General features: G+C 40.3%; 1 protein-coding gene across 1 annotated transcript in view; it reads right to left on the minus strand.

The window, feature by feature from the left end:
• Window positions 1–407: 407 nt before the first annotated feature.
• Window positions 408–20277, minus strand: part of HCRTR2 (hypocretin receptor 2) — a 40233-nt gene continuing 20363 nt past the window's right edge. The window contains exons 4-8 of the mRNA XM_064146773.1: window positions 12384–12499; window positions 7668–7888; window positions 5704–5825; window positions 3058–3258; window positions 408–826 (exon numbers count right to left, since the gene is read on the minus strand). Of these exons, the coding sequence (XP_064002843.1) occupies window positions 633–826; window positions 3058–3258; window positions 5704–5825; window positions 7668–7888; window positions 12384–12499 (854 nt within the window). The 3' untranslated portion in view covers window positions 408–632. The remainder of the gene's footprint in view (window positions 827–3057; window positions 3259–5703; window positions 5826–7667; window positions 7889–12383; window positions 12500–20277) is intronic.

Below are 20277 nucleotides of genomic sequence, written 5' to 3' on the forward strand. Positions count from 1 at the left end.
TATAGCACCTGTGAGCACCACGTAAGTTTTAAGTGTTGCTTTTTAGGCACTCAGATCTGAAGAAGAAAAAGAAGCTGGCTCTATAGTGTAATCTTATGGAAGTGTGTGGCTTGCAGCACTTCGGGTTCACGTCTTAGAAGAAAGCCTGTGCTTAGAAAGATAACCTGGGATGTCCTCAAATCAATCTGAAGTGAAAGTTCCATATGAAATGTAGAATTTACTATACTGAATTAGCAGAAAAAGTAGTGCAAAGTGATTCCAGAGTATCATGGGTGCATAAATAGGCATTCCTTGGAAATAAGTCACTCACTTGTAGAAACTGGATATAAATAAATCATGTTTGAGACTTCTTTCAAATACTTAGAGTTCTTTATATGATACATTTTAGATCATTCCACAGCATCTAAAATATATAAAAATAAATATCTACAATATTTACAAAGTATGATACAACCCAATCTAAAAAGACTTGTAAAGACATGTTCTTTAGCTCATACTGAGGTAAGTAGGTTTCTGTAAGACTGAGAAGAAAAGGGAGAGGCAGTCATTTTGAAGGAATCCCTTTGCCCAGGTGTCTGTGACATGCTAAAAGCATGTGTCATTCTCCGGTGGTCTTACATGTGCTGAGCCAGTCATCCTTGCTGTAACTCTGTCGAGGTAAGTTTAGTTATGCTAGGGATGAACTTGTTCCACTCTGCGTTCTCTGTGTTACTGGTATCTTCTGCAGAAGCCCTCACAGCTTCATCCAAATTTGAAGTCATGTTTACCCCTGGTATGTGAAGATGCAGCTCCACTGATTTCAGTGGGCTGAGTATAGCTGGGATACCTGTAAAACAAAATAAAGGTTTTGTTTGTACCTGATGCTGTTTGTATCAGGTAGCCAACTGGCTCACCTTATGATTGCCATTCTGAACACTATGCAGGTGATGATCTGTTAACAAAATGGTCCTCCAGAAAATGTTCCAAATTGCACTTGCAAATTTAAAATGACCAGTTCTTGACTGAAATGTATGGTGATTTCTGATGCATAAACCTTATTTTCCTTACTTTTAAATATTTTTCATGTGCTCTACTACTTATTTAATATGCATTTTTTTTTTTTGGTAAATGGCCCAGTGGTTCCTTATCCAAATGCCACTGTGACCAGGAAAGCACTACAGCTTCCCATGTTCAAGTCAATAATAGAATTACAGGGTACTCTGACTAGCAACAGATCTTTAAAACTCATTGAGGCCAACCATACAGTCATGAGTTGAAAATGATGACAGATAGTAGAGGAAAATAATCTAGAGTCGTACTGGCATCTGAGTTCCATGGCTGTAAGCTTGCATCTGCATACATATAAAAGTCATGACACTACTAGAGAACAACAACTTAAATTCAGGGGAAAAAATCCCTTTATAGTATGTGAAAAGAGCAGACTTCTCCAGATAGAATTTAATTCTTTTAGATATATGTTTTAGGAACAGATTAGGTTTCCTTGGGGATACCTGTTTCTCTATTATCAATGTAGAGCTTATATAGTCATAGTCTATCATGTCTGAGGCAATTTCTAGACAATGAACATTCACATCTCTAGGAGACAAGGGGGGAAATCTGCACTCATATTCCCTTGCAAAGTCCTGATCAAATACAGCATATAAAGAGAAATAGCAAATAATAAACCACATGCCATTTTCCAGCTATCCACAAAGCTAGAGAACTGAACAATCATTGGATTGTTGACCCAGAACTGGGAAAGTTTGATCAACTTAGGCCCTTTGTTTCAGCCACTGTTTCAGAGAGCAATGTGCTCTTGTGGCCAGGAGAGCCAATGCCATTATGGGGTGTATTAAAAGAGGCATGGCTAGTAGGTCGAGAGAAGTTCTCCTGACCCTCTACTCTGCCCTGGTGAGGCTGCATCTGGAGTACTGTGTCCAGTTCTGGGACCCCCAGTACAAGAGGGACATAGAACTGCTTGGAGAGTCCAGCACAGAGCCACAAAGATGATTAAGGGAATGGGACTTCTCTCTTGTGAGGAGAGACTGAGGCAGCTGGGGCTCTTTAGCTTGGAGAAGAGGAGACTGAGAAGTGACTTCATCAATGTTTATAAATATGTAAAGGGTGAGAGCCAGGAGGATGGAGCCAGGCTCTTCTCGGTGGTGCCTAATGACAGAACAAGGGGCAATGAGTGGAAGTTGAGGCATAGGAAATTTCATTTAAACATGAAGAGGAATTTTTCCACTGTGAGGATGACAGAACACTGGAACAGGCTGCCCAGGGGGCATGTGGAGCCTCCCTCTCTGGAGATATTCAAAACCAGCCTTGACACGTTCCAGTGTGATTGGTATAGGTGATCCTGCTCTGTCAGGGGGGTTGAACTAGATTGTCCTTCCAGGTCCTTTACAGTCCCTGACATTCTGTGATTCTGATTTGTTTATCAGCCTGTGCTAAAAAAACTCAAGAGTGGATACACATCTGTTCCTGAACACATACAACAACCCATTCCAGAGGAAAAAAGAACAGAAAAGGTGAGAAGTTAGTGTGGATTTCTTACTTGATCAACTCACCACAAACCAGAATGCATGGTAAGCAGATCACTTGAAGTAGTCAAGGACATTGGGGGAGTTTGGTTTTTACAGTTAAATTATTTGTTATAAAATATACCACACTTCAGAGAACCAGCTCTGAGTAGAATATGGATATTTATAAATACATTGCAGCTCCAGGGAAAATGATTGTCATCCTTTCAGCTACCTGTTCTTTATTTACTTAGGGGCCTGAATGAAGTAAGGCTCCAAAGAAAACATGCATATAAAATACATATACCTTACCCTCTCCCCAATTACCACCCTATTTTTGAAACAAATGAAAAGAAAGTTTGTTCCATCAGTGCATAAACAAAGCTGTAGCACATTCCATAAAGCAATTTTTGGTAAGTTTTTAAATTGTAAACACTCTTCTCTCACTGCATTGTGCTCAGATTCAAGTCTGGTTGCATGCACAGTCAGATTTTACTTCCACAGCATCAAAAGGCATAGGGACGAGTATAGTACCAGTGGATAACAAGTGCAGTACCATTTGCTGGAATTGTGTTTATGTTGGTCAACACAACGTGCTCTGCAAGTTTGGAAACGTTATCAAAGTTGCTGATCTGGGTGGTCAATGATTTCCGACTCTCTGTACTGGCATGGCCTCTGCTGAGTCGCTCGTCACGGTGACCGCGAATGCCAAAGATGCAACAGGAAAATGCTGCTTTAAATTCTTCTCTAAATTTCCCTGTCAACCACAAATAAAACTCATGAAGAAATTTTCATACATAAACTGGTTTTGTTTTTGTTTTTTTTTTTAATCAAACTTCATATATAGATTAGAAGCAAAAACAAACTATCTAAAGCAAACTTAATGCAAACCATCTTCTTCTAATGCAGAAGTAGGAAATATTGATTTCAACATCCTGGAGAAATAGAGAATACAACTTTTGTAAGAAGATGTGTGAGATGTGATGTGAAGCCTTAATTATTCTTGGCTAGATAGGCTGGACAGACTAGGATGATTTATAAAATCATATCATGGGTAGTCTGTTGTTAATAACATATCTAATAAAAATAATGACTGGATGTGATGGTTTGGGTGTTCCCTGTCCCCCCACACTTTGGAAAATCACCCAGACTAGACTCAGCCAATGTGGAAAATTGAATGAAGCTTACATTTACAGCTAGCACTATATGCAAGCAGATATTTACAGTCTATACAGTTACAGACAGAAAAATACAAGTTAAAAGGGAACACAGAAACACAACAGCCCTCCCAGAAACCTGAGTCCCCAGGAGGGGCTCCCAACCACCCTTCCACCTTCTCCCACTCCTCTGCTTTATCCCAGATGTTGCCCTGTGCCCAAGGAAGAATGGAGGCTTGGCCAAGGGGGTTATGAAGCAGGTGGATTAATCAGGTTAGGTTAGAGAGAGAGAAAAAGAAATGCAGCCCACAGCCTGGACAGAGAGCATTGAGCTTATCTGTGTTTGGATTCTTGCTCTTATACTTCTCAGCAAGCCTATGAGTGAAGTAACATCACCATTGCCTCCCTTTCACAGCCTGTAATCTAGTTCTTCTCACCAAAACATTCTAGCTAGCTTCAAACTAGCACACTGAATCATTACTTGATGTGAAATGAGAGGGCATGGCTAACATATGTTTTATCTTGGACACATTTTGAAAGAAGATTCAAACCATTGAACAGTCCAGTCATCTGCTTTAGGGACTCAGACTAAATGGTTCAGATCATCCTCTCATTACACATAAAAATAAATGAAGGGGCCAAATGTGTAGTGAGGATGAGTAGACTTTCATTTGTCTTCAATTAAAGAAAGGTGTTGAGGTGCTTGAACGTGTCCAGAGAAGGGCAACAAGGCTGGTGAGTGGGCTGGAGCACAAACCCTACAACAAGTGGCTGAGGGAGTTGGGGTTGTTCAGCCTGGAGAAGAGGAGGCTCAGGGGAGACCTTATTGCTGTCTACAACTACCTGAAAAGAGGTTGTAACCAGGCAGGGGTTGGTCTCTTCTGCCAGGCACCCAGTGCCAGAACAAGAGGACACAGTCTCAAACTGTGCCAGGGCAGGTTTAGAGTGGGCATTAGGAAGAAGTCTGACACAGAAAGAGTGACAGCCCATTGGAATGGGCTGCCTGGGGAGGTGGTGGAGTGACCATCCCTGGAGGTATTTAAAAGGAGACTGGATGAGGCACTTAGTGCCATGGTTTAGTTAATTAGAAAGGTTAGGTGATAGGTTAGACTTGATGATCCTAGAGGTCTTTTCCAGCCTGGTTAATTTTGATTCTGTGAACTCAAATACCACCAGTTCAGACTCTGATACTGCTGGCCATAGCCAAACAAGACAAACACAAAGTAAGACAATTCTTTACTAGTAAGTCACAGTATCACAGTATCACCAAGGTTGGAAGAGACCTCACAGATCATCAAGTCCAACCCTTTACCACAGAGCTCAAGGCTAGACCATGGCACCAAGTGCCACGTCCAATCCTGCCTTGAACAGCTCCAGGGATGGCGACTCCACCACCTCCCCGGGCAGCCCATTCCAGTGTCCAATGACTCTCTCAGTGAAGAACTTTCTCCTCACCTCAAGCCTAAATTTCCCCTGGCATAGCTTGAGGCTGTGTCCTCTTGTTCTGGCGCTGGCCACCAGAGAGAAGAGAGCAACCTCCTCCTGGCTACACCCTCCCCTCAGGTAGTTGTAGACAGCAATAAGGTCTCCCCTGAGCCTCAACAACATCCTGCCTGGTTCTTTGGTCTTGAAAACAGTTGGTGCAGCCTAGTCACACAAGTACAGCCTTTAAAACCCAGTATCTGCATATAGAATGCCAACTAAGGACAGTCACTGGCCTGTGCTACCTCCCAGACAGTATCTAGGGAATATTTAGTGTAATGGCAATTATTTCAGACCAGAGTTACACCAGAGACTTCTCTACCAAATTAATAGCATGGACTGACAAATTCAAGCACTTGGACTCAAGCCCTGAAATTGTTTAATTTACTTCTAGGTAGATAGCCTGAGGGTAATGGGATACTTCAGGCAACCTTTTCCAAAAAGAGGATCTAGCTCCCACCAGAGGAGTTGGGCTGATGTTACACAGTCATTAATCTTATTTGTTATGGCTCATTGCATTCAAACTACACATTAAACTTAAATTGTAGGTAATGGTAACTTACCGCTGAGGAAGTTATAAATAATAGGATTGGCTGCACTGTTTGCATACACCAGCCAGTGTGAGAACATGAACCAGGCATATACAGTTTCTCTGTCATCAGCATGATTAAACATCCCAAATACCCTACCAAAAGGAAAAAAAAAATATCCAAATTAAACATGAAAGATGGCAAAATTAGAAATCATCCAAAAATATTTAGCAACTTCTGGGCTAATTTTATCTCTGATGACTTATTTGTAGTAGCACGGAAAAGCAGATACAATAGTAACAGTCTCACTTCCTTGAGAGAATAAACTCCTCTCTCCATCTCTCAGCCTTCTGTCTGGTTTGGCACAACATAGGCCATCAGTACTTACCTAGTAATGGTGCAGATGCAAGTCTTTCCTGCTAAGTAACTGTGCATGTCACTGAGGCTCCTGTCTCTAGGTACATTCTCTAAGAAACAAGGGCACTGGAGCTGAAAATGCACTGGAACTGAAAATGCACTGGAACTGAAAATGCACTGGAATTGAAAATGCACTGAAACTGAAAATGCACTGGAATTGAAAATGCACTGGAACTGAAAATGCACTGGAACTGAAAATGCACTGGAATTGAAAATGCACTGGAACTGAAAACGCACTGGAACTAAAAATGCCCTGAAACTAAAAATGCACTGGAATTAAAAATGCACTGAACCAGTTTGGAAATTGAGACCACAGTTCCAGCATCAGCTCTCCAGAGAAATATGCTTTGCTCAGATTTCTTACCGCTTACTTTTGCCATCTAAGTGAAAAATCTAACTATAGGCTTATCCAGCTGTTCAGTTCCTCTGTGGTGCAGATTATAGGTGGCCTCAATTACCTTCTGGAAATAGTTCTTTACCTCCATGTTGTGTACCAAGAGACCTAAATTAGCCCTCAGGAAGGGGCCAGAATTGAATGGGATGTATTTAAGCCTTCATATCCAACTTGAAACTGTTCCTTAAAAACTAAAATGCTCCTCAAGCACCAATAACAGGCTGATCATTTTTGAGGATATCCAAATCTTCTGCTATGTGTCATTACTTATCAATATTCCTCACCAGATATAACTATGCTGAAGCCTTAGACTGGCAGGCACTGAACAAAAAACGAGTGTACACAATTACATCTCAAATGAAGAGGAGAGAAAAAAGGTTAAAAAGTAAAATATATCTTCATAGGCAGACTGAAGGATTAGCTTAAGGTCTTAAAATTGCATATGATAGGGCATGGGTTTCAATTCAGCATTTCACAGTCCTGAGAGCCAAGAAAATACTGTACTGCTAACCTTCAGCTGCTGCTTTGAGGTAAATGCACTTGCCATGGGCACATTAACAAGCTGTAATCCCATGCAAAAGACAACTTGTAATGAGCAGATACAGGAGACAATTTTCATGAGCAAGAGTTTGCTAACAAGGATTCCACAATATATATGGCCTTTTTAAAAGTACTATAGATAGGTTAAATATATATATATACACACACACACATATATATATACATATATTTACTGTATGCTTATTTTCCACTGATTTTGTCATTAAATAAGTAGTCTATTCTTCAGAGCATGCTTATTTTCCACTGATGTCATGAAATAAGTGGTCTATTCTTCAGAGCATGCTTATTTTCCACTGATGATGTCATGAAATAAGTAGTCTATTCTTCAGAGCATGCTTATTTTCTACTGAGGTTGTCATGAAATAAGTAGTCTATTCTTCAGACTATGCTTATTTTCCACTGATGTTGTCATGAAATAAGTAGTCTATTCTTCAGAGCATGCTTAATTTCTACTGAGGTTGTCATGAAATAAGCCTATTCTTCAGAGTATGCTTATTTTCCACTGATTTTGTCATAAGTAGTCTATTCTTCAGAAGCATCTGCCAGCAAACAGTAACCTCACAACAGAGGATTGCTTTTAGATAGAAAGCTTTGCCAAGTGTTTACATACTGGGATAAACTTTACCTTTTCAAGACATTGAGGATGCTAATTGGTAGATAGCAAAGAGCAAAAACCAGGAGGACAACCATTAGCATACGTGCTGTTTTCCTTCTTGCACGAATCTGCTTTATTTCAGCTGCCACAGCACTAATCTTTGACTTTGTTGATTGGCTCAGCCCTCGGGGCTGTGCTGAGGGTTGCAGGGGCTTCCACTTTTTCTGAACAAAAGAAGAAGTTCCTGGGATCTGAGAAAGGCAAAATAAGGGGAACTTTGATGAACTATCATTATAGGCAACTAAACCAAGAATAGCAGACAAGCTGACAATACACAGTGTAACCTTTTGGGGAGAAGTAGGGGTATTTATTCAATTAATCAACATAGCAGCAACAAACAAACTCAGTTTCAGGCAAACTTGAAGGACTGCATTTAAAAAAGTGTGTTTTATCCATATATGTGAACTAATGCATTAAAAATTTCTGAAGTATGGATATTTATTCAATTAATCAACATAATAGCAACAAACAAACTCAGTTTCAGGCAAACTTGAAGGACTGCATTAAAAAATGTGTGTTTTATCCATATATGTGAACTAATGCATTAAAAATTTCTGAAGTATGGATATTTATTCAATTAATCAACATAATAGCAACAAACAAACTCAATTTCAGGCACACTTAAAGGACTGCATAAGAAAAAATGCCAAATATATGAACTAGTGTAGTAAAAATTTCTGAAGTAGAGTTATTTATTCAATTAACCTACATAGCAGCAACATACAAACTCAGTTTCAGGCAAACTTGAAGGACTGCATTAAAAAATGTGTGTTATATCCATATATGTGAACCAATGCATTAAAAATTTCTGAAGTATGGATATTTATTCAATTAATCAACATAATAGCAACAAACAAACTCAATTTCAGGCACACTTAAAGGACTGCATAAGAAAAAATGCCAAATATATGAACTAATGTAGTAAAAATTTCTGAAGTAGAGTTATTTATTCAATTAATCTACATAGCAGCAACAAACAAACTCAGTTTCAGGCAAACTTGAAGGACTGCATTAAAAAATGTGTGTTTTATCCAAATATACAAACTAATGTAGTAAAAATTTCTGAAGTAGAGTTGTTTATTCAATTAATCTACATAGTAGCAACAAACAAACTCAGTTTCAGGCACACTTGAAGGACTGCATAAAAAACTGTGTGTTTTATCCATATATGTGAACTAATGCACTAAAAATTTCTGAAGTAGAGTTATTTATTCAATTAATCAACATAGTAGCAACAAACAAACTCAATTTCAGGCACACTTGAAGGACTGCATGAAAAAAACGTGTGTTTTATCCATATATATGAACTAATGTAGTAAAAATGTCTTTACTTGCCACATAACTTGGCTTGCTTATGTCTTCAGGCTGTCATATTTACCGATTCTATTGCTGCAATTATGCTGATGCAAAGTTGTATATTAAGTGGCTTGTTGTCTGGCAGAGCAGTTTGTCTCATTAATACGTTGCTAAGTTAAGGTGCTAAACATCTTTTCATCATTGGAAAACAAGAATTTAAAGCCTACATAGTTTCAAGTGTCATAAAACTTCCAAGGCTAGCTAGATGACAACAGAAGCACCTAAAGACATTAGGGTTGAAGCATGGATCTCCCTGCAAAGGGCTTCAAGTGTAAATAGGGCTGTGAACAGAAGGGAATCATGGAAGAGTGCCAAGATACAGGAAGAATTAAGTTAGCCAAAGATGTCTTGCAATGGGTAGATGCAACAGCATGCTATGAAAAAAAACAACCAATAAATCTTGGGTTTTGTTTTCTGTGTCCTCCCATAATCTAAGCCAAATAAAACAATTTTGCTCCAGTTCACCAGAATCGTTTCCTACCTGCAGCCAAATAGGAAAGAGTACAGAGTGCAAAGACCTCCTCAGAGAACTTTATTGTAAGTGCACTGGCAATGTTCTCAATTATGAAAACCTTTTGTGGAGAAAGGTAGTTTTACTCAGGAGTGGTGCAATTGCTTGGGGGGGGGGGGGGAGGTGGGAGAGTGATTAGTCTCACAAGTGTAAAATAATTCCTATTTGAAAGTATCTGCAAGATTTAAACTGTGTATTGTAACAATTTACATATCAAGATTTACCCAAGCAAACTGACGAGAAAAGAGTGGGTTTTTTTGATAGTTCAGAAAAGAAGTAAACAAAAAAGTGAATACTTGTTCTGAAATAAAACCCAAACACATTCTGATTTATTCTGGAGTAGTTTCTATGTTGTTTTTGGGGGTCCTTTTGTTGTGAAAATCTCCTTTAAGCAGACAAGCCCTTAATTTCGTATTTATGTGCATCATCAAATGATGCAAAATGTTGGCAAAGTTGTGTTGTAGCCAGCAGGAAAGCAGTGAAGCAGAACAGGGGATATGTTATAGCATTTATTTTTCATTAATATGTCTGTGGACACAAAGCAAAAAAAAAACCCCAAAACAACCTCTTGCGCTTAGTCCTACTGCAAGTTCCCACTCATTCAGTTGAAAGCAGCAGCATTGAGAGATGTTGAGGTGCTGGAAGGTGTCCAGAGAAGAGTGACAAAGCTGGTGAGGGGCCTGGAACATAAACCCTATGAGGAGAGACTGAGGGAGCTGGGGGTGTTTGGCCTGGAGAAGAGGAGGCTCAGGGGGGACCTTATTGCTGTCTACAACTACCTGAGGGGTGGTTGTGGCCAGGAGGAGGTTGCTCTCTTCTCTCAGGTGGCCAGCACCAGAACAGGAGGACACAGCCTCAAGCTGTGCCAGGGGAAATTTAGGCTTGAGGTGAGGAGAAAGTTCTTCACTGAGAGAGTCATTGGACACTGGAATGGGCTGCCCGGGGAGGTGGTGGAGTCGCTGTCCCTGGAGCTGTTCAAGGCAGGATTGGACGTGGCACTTGGTGCCATGGTCTAGCCTTGAGCTCTGTGGTAAAGGGTTGGACTTGATGATCTATGAGGTCTCTTCCAACCTTGGTGATACTGTGATTACAATAAGACCACTTTATGTAACTGAAGTTCTAGTGAAGAGAATGATTTCTTAATTGAAATTATTATTTAAAGTGCTGCATTGATTTGCTTTATATGACTGACTGTGGCACACCTGTTGCACTTAGAAAGATGCCTGATGTCTGCATCCAAGTTGATAACACTCCTGACAGGGCAAACACGGCCAAGACAGTCTAAAATATCTTTGCAATGTATTTGATGGAAATGTCAGCTGATGTTAGAGCTATTTGAGACAACAGGAGAGGGAATACCTTGCATCATGTCTTCATTGGGATGAGCATATTGCCCTTTACAGGATGACACAATAGGGGTGACAGAGGACTACAGCTTTAGATAAATCTCAGGCTAAAGAGAAGACAGTAGAGAGAAGCATGGTCTGATGTATGTTCATACCCAAAAGACTATTCTCAAGCTGACACCACTTTGAACGGTTGCAGGGGTAAAAAGTAATCTCATATTTGTCACTTCAGTTCAAAAGTTCTTTGTGTGCTTGCTTGCTTGTGGATTTGCTCTTTTTTGTTGTTGTTGTTGTTTAGTATTTCAGATTTTCTTCCTGTGTTTTTAATGTTTACCTTGAAAAAAAATTCACTTTAGAACTTTTTGTCAGTAATTCACATCAAATGTTATTGATAGAAGTCAGCTTCACATCAGGCAAATCCAGTCTCAGAATCCTGATAGTTGGATTTCTAGTCTAACTTTTGTTCAGTCTAACTTTTGTTGCTATGAACCTGAGACTTTGTAGGGTGAAAAATAAAAACAAATTATTGTAGACTACTAAGAAAATGGGAAAGTCAATCCTAACTTTTGACTGCTACAGGAGACTTAAGTGGTATAAACAAGGTCATCGAAAGTATTTTGGTAAGCATGTTAGATACAATGGGAAAGCTCTTTCTCATGCCTATAATCAGTCTTTCTGTTGCTTTTTTTCTCTCTCTCACTCTATGCCCTTTATAGACATGAGGAAGTAGAGGTTTACAGTCATCTCGACTGCCTTCAGTTTCTCATGCATCTCAGGTGGCCAAAACCCTGCAGTGTCACTGAACCTGGCAACAGTGCTGGATACAAAATTCTAAGTCCTGTGATGGTTTGGGTGCTCCCTGCCCCACCCCAACTTTAGAAATCACCCACACTAGACTCAGCTGGCTCTGGAAAGTGAATGAAGCTTATATTTACAGCTTAGCACAATGTGATATACAAGCAGATATTTACAGTCTATACAGTTATAGACAGAAATAGACAAGGGAAAAGGGAATACAGAAGCACAACAGCCCTCCCAGAAACCTGAGTCCCCAGGAGGGGCTCCCAACTGCCCCTTCACCTTCTCCCTACCCCTCTCAGCCTTATCCCGGTCCCAAGGAAGAATGGAGGTTTGGCCAGGGGGTTAGGAAGCAAAGTGGATTAGTCAGAGAAACAGCAGAGAGGCTAGAGAGAGAAAAAAAAATGCAGCTCCAAGCTCCCCAGCAGAAGCAGCAGACTCCCGTTTGGATTCTTGTTGTTATACCTCTCTGCAAGCCTGTGAGTGAATTAGACATTGTTTTGTTTCCCTTTCACAGCCTGTAACCCAATTCTTCTCACCAAAACACTCTAGCTAGCCTCAAACTAGCACAATCCTACATGTTAACATGGAACATAGAGAGAGAGGAAAGCTGTACACAAGAACCTGCACACAGTCACAACAGCAAGCAAACAGAGCTAACGCTAAGTGACTTACCTGGCGGCACCACAGCTTTCGAAAGATCTGCAAATAGGCCAACACCATAAGACAAAGTGGTGCCATGTATGTCACCAGGAAAAAGCAAGTGTGGTACATTTTGGGGTACAACTCAGCTGAAAAGTGAATTTGAACAAGAAAAGTACATTTAAGTATACATACATTTCAACGTCACTTTAACGTACATTTCAAAGTCACTTTAAGACAAGCGAGTCACATACTTAGGCAATTACTTTTCAGACATAACAGGTTATAACAGAAGATGTATCCAATAATATTATGGTCAGGATTGATTTTTTAATCACTTCTGTATAGATTCTGTTTCTATTATAAACATGCTTTTATCTCAAGCATCTCTTATTGTATCACATTAAAAGGGACGTTGAGATGCTTGAGCGTGTCCAGAGAAGGGCAACGAGGCTGGTGAGAGGCCTCGAGCACAGCCCTACAAGGAGAGGCTGAGGGAGCTGGGATTGGTTAGCCTGGAGAAGAGGAGGCTCAGGGGTGACCTTATTGCTGTCTGCAACTACCTGAAGGGTGGTTGTGGCCAGGAGGAGGTTGCTCTCTTCTCTCAGGTGGCCAGCACCAGAACGAGAGGACACAGCCTCAGGCTGAGCCAGGGGAGATTTAGGCTGGAGGTGAGGAGAAAGTTCTTCACTGAGAGAGTCATTGGACACTGGAATGGGCTGCCCGGGGAGGTGGTGGAGTCGCCGTCCCTGGAGCTGTTCAAGGCAGGATTGGACGTGGCACTTGGTGCCATGGTCTAGCCTTGAGCTCTGTGGTAAAGGGTTGGACTTGATGATCTGTGAGGTCTTTTCCAACCCCGATGATACTGTGACATTATTTCTTCCATATCACATTATTGCTTTAGGTTTGAAGCCTTAAGAAGTTCTGGGTTTTTATTAAATCAGTGACAGATATAAGATTTCATTACCTAAAAATAGCTAACTAATTATCCAAGCTACCTCATCTTTGATGCATTTGTCAGGTTATGTAACTATCTTTAGTTGTAATTCTGCAAAGGCTACTACGTTTCCCTAGGTAAACTGCACAGGATTTTACCTGTAAACCAGAAAATATTGACTACAGCACCAAGTGCTTTCGCTTTCACATCATCAGGTGTAGTTTGCTATTGCCAAATGTTGGTAATAATTACAACTTAACATTTAGGGATGGTCTCAGAATAGGAATGAATGTTATGGAGAGAGACAATAAGTAGCCAAAAAGAAACTCTGCAGTCCCTAAGTGGCAATTCTGTACATTGCATTTTGACTAAAAAAAAAGAAGTACTTTGTTAACTTTCGGAATGAAGGAAGGAAGGAAGGAAGGGAGGGAGGGAGGGAGGGAGGGAGGAAGGAAGGAAGGAAGGAAGGAAGGAAGGAAGGAAGGAAGGAAGGAAGGAAGGAAGGAAGGAAGGAAGGAAGGAAGGAAGGAAGGAAGGAAGGAAGGAAGGAAGGAAGGAGAAAAGAGAACCTTGCATGAGATCAAAACATTAGTGAATCAAACTTATTTTCTGCATCCTCAAGTGACTGTGATTGTGGTCCCTATTAAACAATAGCTTCCTTTGCATACCAGAAGGATCCCTGAGAGACAAGGAGATCACAGAACCATAGAACCATTTCAGTTGAGAAAAACCTTTAAGAACATAGAATCCAGCCAGATACAAAGATCTGGGCCATAATTCCCATAACAGAAAGGAGTACATTATCAAGGTAACTTCAGGCTCACCCTCAAAACAAGACTCAAATAATATTAAACTCAGTCCTGGGCCTGAAAGTGCCATCTTGTTCACCAGTCAGAAAAACTTCACTAGCAAGGAAAAAGAAATTTGCTATAGCAAACTCCAGCCCACGTTTATTGCTAGAAACAGTAGTAGAGATGTTGGCATTGACATTTGATCAAAGCAGCAAAACTTCAGATGAACAGCATTTGTGTCCTTACTTGCACTAAGATCCCATAGAAAACCAGCTTACCAACTATCAGTTAGCAGCTGCAGCTACTAGCTCTTGCCAATGTCCTCTAGGGAGGCAGGAAAATGGGTGCAAGGGGTTTTTTTATAACTGGTGAAACTTGGGTGTGTATATTGGCTGGTGATCTCAAATTTGCTTTGTGTTCCAGAAAATGCAGCCTCACAGGAGTCCTGTTAGGCAAGAAAATACTGACATGCTTGCTTCATGGGTGGAGAGATTAAGGAGAAACTGAAGTAACCTGACTTACTGGGATCATGGGAGGTCAGAGCTGAAAATATATTCTTTCTGCTCCAAAGGAGGTGACACCTGCCTCATCAATGCTCTGCAGGCATCCAGGCCCCTTTCAGGTAGAAGGATGGTACATATTTAAAAGGCCATCTGGAGTTTATGGCTTCTAATTTAGCATTCCAAGTAAAGGGAAACATTAAATGAGCCTAGCTATCTACAAAGAACTGACGGGCCAGGTTGGAGTAAGATCCCAACGTTAGCCTTTGAAGTTTAGCCACCTGGAAAGTGCCAGTTGCTAAACATCAAAGGAAACCTGTCCCTCCTTCACCCAGGGCAAAGCCCTTTGGAGAACTTTTCCCTAAGAATCATGACTCTGTTTAGCTTCTCAAGCCAAAGAAAGGCTTTAAAGCTGTTGACAATCCCAGCAGCAAGAAGGAGGAAGGGCTGGTTTAGGATACCATTCATCTATCGAGTGAGTTCCAGGCTCCTTGAATGAGAATATCAATCAGTCTATGGTCTTGGTGATATATCAGCTGCCAAGCAGAAGAGTAGAAAACTGTCTTTGCCTTCTGTGGTCATTTAAGTGGGCTTCAGGACAGGGGGAGATCATTCTTAGCTGAAGTAACCATTTCCTTAAGAAGAAATTACTGATTCTTACATCACTGGCCACTCTTCTACTGAAAAGTGAGAAGGGAACAAAATCAAACATAGTCATGGGGACCATACTAGGTTGAAATTAGCATTCCTACTTAGCAGCAGTCATATGGTAGAGTAATCAAACTTCACCTAAAAAAGGGTCTATGTGCTAGAACAAGACTTCTGCTCCAGGGGTTATTAAACAAATTTAAACTTTTAAAAACACTATTTCTTGTCTCTCTGTTCCATTCATAGGCTGCTGTTCAGTGAAGCCACGAGGAAGACTGAAACTACAGCTTCTAGAGTTTGGCCAGAATGTTACTGTGTTTCTGTAAATCCATCCATACATGCATATACACACACACACATATGTCACCAAACTGAAATCAACCCAGCCTCAAGAGATTTTGATGTCTAGCAAATGAAATATTCCCTTAAGCCATAAGTATATGACGAAGCTGGTAGCCTTGACAGTATCCTTAAGAACAGATAAAACCAACAAGACTATCAAATTTGTTGAGCCTCAATAATGTGCTCTCAGATTGCAGTGTCTCAGGAAGATATCTATAAAGTTTTGGAGTCACCATTATAAAAAGTATATTTTCAGAACAAAGCTTAATAACAAAGGATGTTAGGAAGCAGGTGTCCATAATAGAGGAAATCCAACCACGTAACACATCCCCTTCCAAACCATGCTCCTATCATAGAAAGTTTTATTTGCCAGTGTGTAAGGCATCTGGAAAGCTGCAGAATGGTATCATAGAATCAACCAGGTTGGAAGAGACCTCCAAGATCATCCAGGCCAACCTAGCACCCAGCCCTATCCAATCAACCAGACCATGGCACTAAGTGCCTCATCCAGGCTTTGCTTGAAGACCCCCAGGGATGGTGCCTCCACCACCTCCCTGGGCAGCCCATTCCAAAGGGAAATCACTCTCTCTGTGAAGAACTTCTTCCTAATATCCAGCCTATACCTACCCTGGCACAACTTGAGACTGTGTCCCCTTGTTCTATTGCTGGTTACCTGGGAGAAGAGGCCACCCCCCACCTGGCTACAATGCCCCTTCTGGTAGTTGTAGACAGCAATAAGATCACCCCTGAGCCTCCTCTTCTCCAGGCTAAACACCCCCAGCTCCCTCAACCTCTCCTCATAGGATTTGTGCTCCAGGCCCCTCACCAGCTTTGTTGCCCTTCTCTGGACATGTTCCAGCACCTATGTGAGAGTACTTACAGTTAGCTAATACTAAAATTACTTTTTCAAACCTGCTCTATTACGTTTACCAGTTCATGAAAAAGCCAGGCATGATTTCAGCATTAGCATTACTCTGACTTCTTTCTCCTACAGTATATGTCCCACAAGTTTTCCTTTAAATTCTGATCACGTCAATAAACAGGATATATAAACCTCTATGTATTAATTGAATTTCCAGCTATTTGCTATCCAGAATTCAGACAATGTGGGTTTGTAGTATTTTATGAGTAGCCTAAGAGGAAATGGAATACGAAGCCTTCCCTTTGTTTCCATTCAGCCATGTAGTTTGGGAAAGGATTATCTCCATATTCTTTTTATCATTTGCAAAGGGATTGGCTGATGCACTTTGGCTAATGTTCATTGTATAAACAACTCCAAGACAATACATTTAGCTTACTTGGACACATGGTGAACTCATTTTAGTATAAGTTTCTTTTATTTTGGCACTTTATCATCAAGATCAGCACATAGCAATTACAGACTATTATAGAACTGTGGCCAACATTGGCTCCTTAAGTGAGCCTGCGTAGGTCACATGTTGGATCTTTCTGCATTCCCAAATAAAATATTGTTATTAGACAGTTCTCAGAATGAGGAAAAAAAACAACAACCCAGTCTAGAATTGGCAATGGATTTTATAGTCAGGAATGCCAGAAGCAATTAAAAAGAAATTGAACCCTGTTTCAAGCTGAACTATTGCTCTGTTTGCAGTCACTGGCAGCTCTCCAACAGCATGCTTGAAATCTTATTAGTCAGAGTGGCCACTATTTGTTCACTGTTAAGGAGCCCAAGTGTGACAGTGCTGATTAGACCTTCCTTCCAGATGCTCATCAGACTTGTATGGATTTCAGTAGCTGAAACTATGTATGAGTAGTGCTGTCTCCTGCTTTGGTGTCTCTGACATTTTCCTGGACATGGCTTCTTGTTAGTCCTCTATAGCACCTGATGTTTCAGTGGCCCTGAGTTCCCAGAATTAGAGTAGATTTCCAAATCTGCTTGGCAAAATGTCAGTAACAACCCTCTGTTTATGGGCAGAACCTTGAAAATGTATAGTTTAATATCCCTGGGACATACGGTGTACAAGATTTCATCAGACCCTAATTTTTGACAACCTAAATGATATGCAGTTCTAAACAAAGCAGTAAACACTCAAATATATCCCCTTTCCTGTAAACTGACTTTCCTGTGTGATTTGCTGAGGCTCTCTTGAGTGCACACAGTATTTATGTCCCCATTTCCTCTTTGCAAATGTAGCTTATTTTTGCAAACATGAATTCCTTTTTTAGCTTTCTTTAATCCTCAGTATTCTCATACTCAAAAAAGACAAACTGAAATCCAACAAAAACCCTTGACTATTTTCCTTATCATCAGCAAACTATTAGTTCTTTTTTGCTTCTTCTGTCCTCAAGGCTCACTGTTCTTTTCAAGCTGCTGTCCTGTTATCCATGTTCTTCGTTTCTTCTGGTTTGGGACTTTTATGATTTCAAACCCCAGTTTTCATGAGAAAAACTGCCTCTTCTATGCTTTGGCCTAACTTGGTTATTTGTAGGTATTTTCAACTGAATAGAATGTTTAATCTTATTTATTTTGTTTTTAGCTAATGACTCTGTATTCTCCTAAGTCTGAAAGGGATGTTAAGGAGTATGTATTATATTTTCTCCTCATTGATAATACATTGTGCAGTCTACATTTACTAATAGTTCCACAATTTGAGCAACTTACTTGTAACTTAACTCATAGAAAGGTTCTTCTCTGAAGTTACTATGATAAGCTATTATTAGAAAGTGGAAGAGATTCATTTTATGGGTAGATAAAACTCACCACCAAAGTAACTAGCGATGATGGAGCATTAGCATGAGAAGAAGAATTCATTAAAAAAGCAACAAGATAAAAACAGGATTGGTGTCTGTTAGTCAAATGAAAAGAAACAAAACTTTAATGACTTTTTAATGTCAAACTGTTTCATTTTGTGCTCACTATAAATTTAAGAATAAATAAAATGTGGGGGTGTTTGCACTTCATTTCTGAAGGCACACACTCAAAATAACGCCAATTCTATGCACAAATATGTCTTTGTTATACCCTTGTTTGCCTCTTTAAACGTCCAAATGAAAGCTCGTGGGATACCCTGAAGATCAATAAATTTCATTTTGGACAAATAGACCCCTTAGGAGCAGAGTCTTGCAAACAAGTGGAAGCTTTTTTTTAACCTTTGTGTAAGGGGTGCTTCAGTTCAGGCATATCTGTGCTCTGGGACTACTTCAGTGCAGCACTGAATGAGAGGCTCTCTTTAAAACAGTTCCAAAGCTAGCACAAACTGAGTAGTTCAAAAGAAACATTTTCCTGTTAGGAATCAAAAAGTGACCAAGGCAGATCTGGAAATTCTGAGATTAAATTCTCTAATGAAATGCTCTCCTAAATCCCTAATTTATTTACTACACAATTTTCATCTCCTAGGCTTATTAAAAGAGCTTCTGCTGCAGAACTAACTTAGAAGTGGTGAAGGGATGGATAAATAGCTCTACAGCCAAATTGAATGGACACAGATTGTACTTGGAGTGAATGCTGTGAAAGAAAATAGTCACATAAATACCGAAGCCTCCAGCAGCAGAGTGGGATATTAAATTGCTCACAGATGAAGGAAGAATACTGGAAGTAAAGAGCAGATGTGTCCTCTCCAATGGAACACCAAGTACAATATTCATTATTTAGCAGACACTTCCTCTAACCTCCAAACCTCCAGCATGTCTTAGCATGCAACGAGTGCCAGCTAGCTAATGGCCATCTCTGCCTCCTTGTCTTGTCCAGAAGACTAAGTGGGATGCAATAGATAAAGAATAGGGAATGTGACAGCCAATGTCTTCTCATTAATCCCCTGGTGGCCCTGTGGAGGCCATTAGCAGGGGAGCAACTTCCAAAACAGCACATGGAAGAGCTCTCAGCAGTTCAAGCTGCTCAAGATAATCTATCACGATAATTAAGTGCAGGTGATCCAGTTGTATTTTATCTTAATTGTTCACAGGACTGGAATCTTCTACAGAGACAGCTCTAGGAGAGAATCTGATTGCATTTTAGTCTGACTCAAGGCTGCTAAACAGACACCTCCTAGATATATATTTTGGCAAACTTGGCTTTATTTTCCAGTGTGTGAATAATGGTATTACCGATGGCCATTATATCCAGTGTCAGAGTCACAGCATGTAACTCATACCCTCTGTTAGCTTTGGAGTTATGCCAAGGCCCACCAGAGTTGAGTATCAACCATTTGGGTGGGTGGCTAATACCACTCACTGTGAAGAAGGACAAAATAGACATAGTTACTCCTTGGCAACCCTTAGGACTTCTTACTAAATTCAGATACGGAACAAGGAGGATTCAAAGTTAACCAGGAAAGGCAGAATTGCAATTTGGGGGCAGGATAATTTGTAACTGATTACATTCACAAAGCCATTCAAATGATCTTGTCTGTGACAAATCTCAAATTGTAGACCAACTCTCTGCCCCATACTGATGACACCTTTGCAAATTCACTGATGACACCTTTGCAAATTCTCTAATGACATGCAGTTTGCATCACAGTCTTGGGATATCTATAAAGATGAGTCATAGATCAGCAATCAGAGAAAAGCTCAGGTAATTCTGTCCTCATGTAGTTATTTCTTAAGGCTAAACACTGAAGTCTTTGTAAACCTGCACTGTCCATCGATCACAGAATTACATAAGCATAAGCATTTAAGGGAGAGAACATTTCTACCCTCTGGGAAACATTAACAAGGTCAGCATACAAGCCAGCACCATTCATTTAAAC

Source organism: Pogoniulus pusillus, chromosome 7, assembly GCF_015220805.1.
Source record: "Pogoniulus pusillus isolate bPogPus1 chromosome 7, bPogPus1.pri, whole genome shotgun sequence".
Taxonomy (NCBI): Eukaryota; Metazoa; Chordata; class Aves; order Piciformes; family Lybiidae; genus Pogoniulus; species Pogoniulus pusillus.